Source organism: Sinocyclocheilus anshuiensis, unplaced genomic scaffold, assembly GCF_001515605.1.
Source record: "Sinocyclocheilus anshuiensis isolate Anshui unplaced genomic scaffold, SAMN03320099.WGS_v1.1 scaffold304, whole genome shotgun sequence".
Classification (NCBI taxonomy): domain Eukaryota; kingdom Metazoa; phylum Chordata; class Actinopteri; order Cypriniformes; family Cyprinidae; genus Sinocyclocheilus; species Sinocyclocheilus anshuiensis.
The window spans coordinates 27,590-36,456 of record NW_015555737.1 but is presented as its reverse complement, the minus strand read 5'-3'; the positions used below and the strand labels follow the sequence as shown (position 1 = coordinate 36,456).

Sequence of the window (8,867 nt, the reverse complement as noted above, 5' to 3'; positions counted from 1 at the left end):
ATTAAGGATAAAATAATTATGAGTTTATGAACCACATGTGAATGAAATTAAATTATATTCCAGTTATAAATGAGCTTCTGATTACAGATAGCCTGGGATTACAAATATTTGTATTTTAAAGAAAACCAGTTTGAAGGGAGCATCATTTGCTTTTTGGGTTAAAATAATTTCTTAATATGAAATTTGAAGAGTGACAATTAGATTAGACTGTGCAGAAATTGAAATCTACACACTATACTCATAGTCACCAATGCTGATGTTGTTAACATTAATCATTTGAAAATAAAGTATAACGATAACAATAATTTGAACAGTTTGATGTGATATGAGCTAACCGATCTTTAGATTTAATCACCATTGGTAGCGAGATTTATGGTAATACTTTTTTCCTCAGTTGGTCAGAACAAACGTGGCAGACTTGTTACTTACTTGTTTAGATGGCAATATATGGTGAAAATTCTTATTTGGGTCATATTCCAAGACGTAGGCTAGAATCTGTGATTGCGAAGTACAGTAAATATCCACACCAGTGCGGTGACTGACAGCCACACATACTCTTCAGAACATTAGATTCATCCACACTGGAGCCGTGCCGACTCACAACCCACGCAAGCTAGATAACTCCACACACAGCTGCAATTCCAGGTTTTCAAACAGAGATGGCGACAAAGAGGCAAAACTTACGCACTGCAGCTTTAAATATTTATAAATGACATTTATTTTAAACAGTATGTTGTCGTCACACTTCTTTATTCCCTATACTGTATGTGTTTCATCAATGGTCCAGAATTTCTTCACTGAATACAGTACACACTCCAAAATAAAGTGATTTTGGATGCAGCTTCTGATGCATTAGTCTAGCAACATGTAAACTTCGGAGCCATCTGTTAAAGTTAGTTAAGAAAGATTAAGTTTGTTAGTGTTGGGTTGCTGCTATGGTGCTGTTCCATTCTGGTTAGGATGCTGTTGATGTTTCCAGTGCACTACATAGACAGCAGACTATGAGACAGCTTACTAGGTTTTGGACACCTCATCTCATTAGTGGCAAATCTTGACAGATTTTTAGGGATTCTGTGTAGGATGGTAGGAATAATGATGAATTTATAGTTTCATCACTGAAATTTCAGACAGTTTGACATTTTTTTGCACCACACATTTGCCTGGGGGAAATTTAGTTATATGGTTATAGTCTAAAGAATACCATTACAATTGATATTCCATTTTTGAGTATAAAGTGCATGCTAAATATGAGTTAAAACAGACAGAAACTGAAAGTTCTGTGTCATTTTCTTGGCAGATTTCATGCAGCAAAAGTCAGTTAACACCCACATACTCTACAACTTACCTGCATTATATTGTATGTACAGTATAACTACTAAATGTATCAGTCAACATGAATGTGATGAGCTCGCTTTTGCTTATAACTTTGCTTAAAACATTGTTTTGGCCATATGTGCTGATGTCAGGGTTCAAATCAGTGTTATTCTCTCTCTTTCCAAGGTTTCTTGTATGCAGTTAAATATTGTCAGCATACTTGGATCAATAAGTTTTACTGTTATATATAAAGTAATTTTGCAATATCTTGCGAACTGAACTGATACCATAGCATATCGCTGATGCAAGATGCATATTAACCACCAATACCCTTGAATGAATGAGACAGATGATGCAAGGTTTGACTGCAGCCCACCCAGTTATGGGAATAACAAGGATTTTCTGGCTTGTGCTGGCAGCGTACAGAACAGACTCCTGCCCTGCTGTCACAGACACTGCCACCACGACTGTCTGGAACAAATCACTAACAGGGCTAACTGATGTCTGCTCTTAGCGCTCTCTTTCTCTTTTTTCTTTCTGTTTCCTATACACACGTATGTTCATGTGAAAGAGGCGAATTCACATAAATGTTTGCACAGTATGGTGTTTAATGTTATCGCAGCTGTTGCTGTTGACACTTGTGCTTTCAGATACTTCCTGTTGTTGCAGCCAATGTAAAACATACTATCTGCTCGCAGACACAGTTACAGTGATGCTTGCAATATGCAGGAGATAGGAAGATGTGTAAGAATGATATTTTATTTTTGTCTACTATTTTATTTTTTTCATCAATTTCATTATTTAATATCATATATTTTATTTCACATTTTCTATAATAAAAATAAGGTGTTTATATATATGTGTGTGTGTTACATATAAATATTGAACATATTGCATAATTGTAATATAAATATAATTATAATATCAAAATATAGTTAAGTATGATATAAAATATAATTAAACAAAAATAAGACACTATATTTTGTTTAATAGTTTATTTCTGTTTACTTTTTCATGTTTTACTATTTTATTAAAAATGTCATCATACATATGTCATACGTCATACATACATACACATACATACATATAAATGTATAAGCAATCATTTATACAAAATAATGTTTTTTAATTGTATTATATTTTTTAGTGAAATATAAATATAAAACACAAAAAAATGTATAAAACACAAAAAATATATAATAAAATAAATTACAAATAAATTAAAACACATTATTTTGTATAAATGTTTTTTTTATTTTGAAAGAAATATGGCTCTGACATTTTTTTCCCGAGCTTCATCCAAGAGAGACTGTGCTCAAAATCTTCCAAAATGTTTAATATGCCATCAACCTCACAAAATTACAATTCAGAGACTAGTTTAGAGACTGGTTATTGAGTGGGCATCGTAGAGTGACTCCCTGTTCTAAATAACAGGAGCCAGATGGAGAAAGTCGGCATTATGGACACACTTCCTCCACAAACCATCTGCCTCCTACATTATAAAGCAAAGATCCAGTCTCTGTGGTCACAGCAACGTCCGATACTTGAGTCTATACATCTCTCTCTCTCAGAGCGCAGCTGGGAGGCAGAGCACCTTCAGCAGGGATTCTGGGACATTGAGAGGCCCTCATTTTAAATCACAATGAGAGCTTATTCACACTTCTGTCACTGAATTAATCAAAGCGGTGCTTTTGTGCCTTCTCCCCAGAGTTCAGCAATCAAAAGGAAAGAAAAAAATGTGAGTGCAAGGGATAGTACACCCAAAAATGATTGAAAGGACTTATATTAATTAGTCTTCAGAAGCCATATAGTAGCTTTGCTAAGAAAGAAATATACTGAACTGTTGGTCGTTATTCATTAATAATTTAGTGGCAGTGGCCTGTTAACCACTGAAACCGGATTATTAAGTAGAACTTGAGAATTGGATCAAATATACTGCAAAGTGCATCGTAAATCAAGTTCCTGAAATTAATAAAAATTCATGTAGTAGCAATATCCTCATTGTTCATGTTCATGAAGTGGGCAAGTATGATGAATGTCCTGTGGTCACAACAGACAATAAACTCTCATCCACTATAAGCACTAAAAAAATAAGAAATCTCATGTTGTTTACACTCTAATACATGGGTAATAACTGCTTATAAAACTAAACAGTTACTGTTGATATGATAAATAACATTATTGTGCATTCATTTATGCATAAAGGGAATTTTGGACCATTACGATTTTTTGCATACTGACATTTTTATCACAAATAAAAACTAAATTCCCATTACTGTCATGCATTTTATTTTATTTTTATAAAATATTTTGTTTTGTTTTATTTAGAAATATGTGTAAATATCTTTACATATAAATAGTTTTTTTGCATTTACCCAAACAACCTTTTGTTTTGAAGTATTGTATTTCTTTAAATCGTTCTTTCTTAAGTTCCTAAGTTATAGTAGTTATGACTGGAATGGATTCAGTGCTTGGAAAACCATTCCAGTATTTGACATTTTCTGTATCCACATCAGCAACTTTTTAACCACCTTCACTCTTCAGTCAGATTTGCTGTAAGGTGCCATCTACCAGTGCTCCAATTGATTTTTTTCCCCACATCCATATACACATCTCTTCCACTTTTTAGTGCGTCTTTAATTGATTTTCTCTTCAGATGGGAGGTCTCTTCTGGTACTCATCCCAGTTATGCTTCTCTCATAATGGTATTGTGAGCATCTCAGAGACACCATAAAACCTGCAGACTATGATCTGTCATTATTGCTTTACTGACTTGTTGCTTAAAATGCACCATAATGCACATGTGCAATAGCGTACATGTAGTGTCACTAAAGCATACTAATTAGCCTTAGATAACTTTTCAGAACAGGTCAGACTGTTAACCCTGGCTCATTCCTCCTTCCTGTTTACCATCTACTATCACCTTCCAATCAAGACAGGATGCTTAAGTCATGAAACGCCAGATTGCATGGCGTGAAAATCTGTGTCAGGGGAATCGGAACAGTGTTTCTATTGATCTGAGTGAGTAGCTGAAATATTAGCCCAGTTACCTTGAAGTGCAGCACTTTGTTACATTAACAAACACATCACATACTGTATATTAGGGCTGTCAAAAAAAATTCGAATTTCGAATATTCGTCGATTATTCGTTTTTATTTAAAATAAAAATCCACATTCGAATGCAAAAACGTTGCATTCGAATTTTAGGTGTGCGTTAAGGAGGCAGCCTTATCAGTGGTGCACGAGATTTTAATGTTTTTGTTAGCCTATCCAGTTGAAGCCACTAGATGCGGCGCTGCTGCGTTGTTAATGACAAATATTGTGGGAAAAGAGAACATCAATGTGGAGAAGATCTTGTTTACGTCAAAACTGAAACCAAGCCTTTCACACAGAACGCATATTTCACGCATTTTCTAGAGGGACATCTATCACCGTTGCACTCGCGTCTCGCACAAAAGAGCGGCATGTTTAGAAAGCCATGTAAAATTAATGCAAGTTCAACTTTGAAAAAACATATCTGGAGACTTATGGCGGGGGGTTTTCCCCATCCCACTGCAACTCCTGTTTTTAAATGAAAAATGTATTCTGTGTGATTGGCTTTCAACCCTTTGTATTAAACTATGAATACGAACATGATGCTGTTTTGTTTGTAGTTGTTTAAGCACCTTAATTAATTATAATTGGTTTATAAACATTATTTTAAACATTATGCACTTTTTTCCGACAGATAGTCATGTTTTCTTATGCTTTGAATAAATGTGCATTAGTCATATTTTGCTCGATGCGCCCTCTTGTGGCCTCAGGAGAGTTCGAATTTTGATAATATTTAAGTACAAAATTTGAATTTAGTTTTTCAGCCATTTTGACAGCCCTACTGTATATGGCAACTAACACACACCTTGTTGTTGATGAATTTTTCATGCTGAGAGCTCGATCAAATCTGAGCAAGATCAAATCAGATCACATTGATTTTGTTCGTTTGCTGTCATTTGGCATATTAGTCTATTCATGTGAGTCATTTAATTGTTCTTGACACTTGCTAATGGCACATATCCATCAATGTGTTCATTGCTTGATCTTTTGTAATAAATCAAAACGACGGCACCGTGGGTGGAAACTTACAGATTAAGGGGCGGTAATATTATAATGAGATCCCTTTGCCACGTCACCAAGGGGGCGAAATCTGACGCGCTCGTTTTCTCAGATGCTTGCAAAAAAAGGCTTACCAAAACAAAGTTACTGGGTTAATCTTTATCACGTTTCCTTGGTTGGTAGATGCACCGGGGACCTGATTATAGCACTTAAAACCTGGAAAAGTCAGATTTTCATGATATGTCACCTTTAAATTTCATATGAAAACGGCGGCAGACTTCGATCGGCTCCTCCCTGTCTTTCTGCGCAGAGCGAGAAACAGAGGACAAGGTGTGTGTTTATCGATAGATTGTAATATCTGCATCTGTGCAGTTATTTGTCATAAATCCGGCAGCCAGCAGCCATATCACCCTGTAGCCCATGACTGGTTACCCACTGAAGCTAAGCAGGGCTGAGCTAGGTTGCTGCTGGAAGAGGTGTTAGTGAGTCATCACACCACAGCTGTTTCCTCCAGTGAAAATGAAGCACATATGAATGCATACTTTATAAAGCGATGTTGCCATTTTCATTTGAATATATATATATATATATACCCTCATTGGGGGCTGAGCCCCCCTAAAATGAAAATCCTAGAATCGCCCCTGTTTGGAAGTCAATGGCTACCGTCAGCTGTTTGGTGGTGTGGTAGTGTGCTGTTGTGAACACAGCCATCATTTTCTTAAACTGAACACCCCGTTTTCTCTCTGTCGTTCATTTACAGGCATTTGGTCAGGCATACACCAACCAGCGTAAAGTCGCAGAGGATGGTGAGACAAACGAAGAGACGCTGCTGCAGGAATCTGCCTCCAAAGAGGCCTATTACATGGGACGTCTGGTGGACCTTCAAACCCAGCTCAACGTGAGCAGCTCTGTGGCCTCCAATGCCCAAGCGCAGGCCGAACGTCTCAATGCCCTAGTGCAGGAACTCAGAGAGGTGAGTTGTGCATTTTCTTTTACTTTTGAAACTGCTGTCACATTACATATCCATATAAAACATATCCAAGTATACACATCTGAAAGTTAGTACTCCCTTTCTCAATAGAATTAATTTTACTAGACTATGAAACTTCATCTTGGGTCAAAAGGTTATTTTGAGGGCAGTCAGACTGCATGTGTAGTGTGTCAGCAGTCACTGGAGGCAGAGGGTGGTGTCAGGGTCAGAGACTGTCGCCATAGTGCATTGTAGGGGGCAAATCCATGGCTAAGCTGGGGCATAAGAGAAATGCCCTGAGGTCGGCACAAAGACACACTGTACACACACACGGCCACTGCAGCCCTTTGAGACAGGGAATTTCACTAAGAATTTCACACTGGGGTCACATAAAGTACCTCACATTTCGAATAGCTTAATTACTACGGTACATCCAGGTATTCTGACAGATACAAAAATGAGCATTTTTACTCAAATAAGCAAATAACAATCACTGAAATGGCATGCTACTTTTATTGTGCAAATGTTTTTAGAATGTTTTACACTACAAAAAAAAGAAAAAATATTACATTAGCTGCATTTTTACCCCACATTGTTAGATGCATTGTTTGTTTTTTTTTTATTTAATTATCAAGACAAATCGTGTAGCAAGTAATTGATATCAATCTGTTGGTGTAATGTTAAAAACATATGTAGGGTTATTATAGTTAAGTAAAACTAAAACTATATTTAAAAAAAAAAACATTTTTGTTCAATTTTGTTTCTTTAAATAAAATAAACTGAAATAAAATAAAAAATGTAGTTAATTTTGGTGTAATGTTAAAAACGTATGCAGGGTTATTATAGTTAGTAAAACTAAAGCTGAAACCATGACAAACATTTTTGTTCAATTTTGTTTCTTTAAATAAAATAAACTGAAAAAAATATCATTAATTTCGGTTAGTTTTTTAAAACATTTCTTATTTTTATTTAGTTGTACTTGATGTACTAAAATCGATAAAACTAAAATAAAAAAAATACTAAAAACTATAGACATATTAAAAAACTCTAATATAAATGGCAAAAAAACAACAAAATTACTAAAAATTTAACTAAAAAGAAAATGAAACTGGAAAATATGAAAAGTCAAAAATAATTCAAACTGTCAATGAAAATTATAATAGTATCTCGCAGTAATACTAAAATAACACTGAGCATATGGTGTGTGCCAGAACATTTAGGCCAGTAAGATGTGTTCATAACTGTTTTTTATTTATTTTAATAACAGCTTTTTAACAACAGTACAGAAACATGTGGGCCATTTCATGTGGGCCAACATGCCATATTCTGGCTCGACAAAATGGTTCGAGTTTGGGGCGGCTCTGTTTAATGACCAATGAAAGAGGGGGCGGTCTGGAAGGGGTGGTTTGGAAGTCAAAATTTTTGGCAATATCATTTGATGACACTAGTGTAATTTTGGCCTTTGTGTACTTCATAATACAGGTGAAGCATTTCAGTCTTATAACCAGCATTACTGAGTAGCAGATTTTGGCACGGCACGTACTAGGTTTGCTTCAGTACTGTAGGCTACTGCACTGCTCCTGACCCCTGAGTGTGTGAAGCCCATGATTACCACTGCTACAATAGAGCTGTACTGGGTGATAATTGGTCAGTAATCCCCTGGAGTTCATGCTCAGCTCATTTGAACTGGCACGGCAGCGCTTGGAATATGCAATGAGACATCACATCCTCTGAGAGAGCTGTGGTATTGTGTACAGTAATCAATATCTCAGCTCAGGGGAAGGTCGTCTGCCAGGGTGTGCAAAATATCTCACGACATAACAGTGTTTGATCCTTTTATTCTAGTTATGGTGGATTTGTTGGCGACAGCTTTAGTTCAGTTTGGATGGATTTTGTTGCAGCTTCAGTGAACATCTAGACAGTTTTTTTTTTAATAGACACTAGGTTATAAAGCTGAACTTCTCAAGACCGCCGGCCGTTCCTCACTCTAGCCCGCCGGCCGCCGCTCACTCTAGCCCGCAGTGTGTGACGCATTTTATGGAGGACTGTTTCCTGAACCTGCAGTTCTGCATAGCCTACAATGGGTCTGTGCTCAAAGGCTGTTCTATAAAGTGGGACAGTTCCAACTTTGCAAGGACAGTTCTGGCGCTTCTGACTCACAGCCTGCAAGTACATTTTTTATATTTAAAGAATTTGCCACTGATGATTCAAACGTGAGTTTTGAGCAGTGTAGAGTAGTGCTTGTTGTTTGTCGTTTCTCCGATCACAAATGCACAAAATCACAAAATTCCTATTTCTTGTTTCGCTTCTGTTTCAGTTTTTATAACCATTTTTTACTGTGTAAGTAAGTTGTTGTTTTTTATGTGTGTATAGGTCTTTTATTAAGTTTTTAGTTTGATTTAATTTGAGTTATTTTAATACTTCAACAAACTAAATGGAAATGAAATAATATATATATTGAATTTATAAATGTGTATATATATATATATAT

General features: G+C 36.0%; 1 protein-coding gene across 5 annotated transcripts in view; it reads left to right on the top strand.

Moving 5' to 3' along the window:
• bicd1a (bicaudal D homolog 1a) overlaps positions 1–8,867 on the top strand; it is a 43,404-nt gene that overhangs the window by 13,105 nt on the left and 21,432 nt on the right. For all 5 annotated transcript variants that reach the window (XM_016466632.1, XM_016466635.1, XM_016466634.1 and 2 more), the window contains exon 2: positions 6,167–6,379. In XM_016466632.1, coding sequence (XP_016322118.1) covers positions 6,167–6,379 — 213 coding nt within the window. The remainder of the gene's footprint in view (positions 1–6,166; positions 6,380–8,867) is intronic.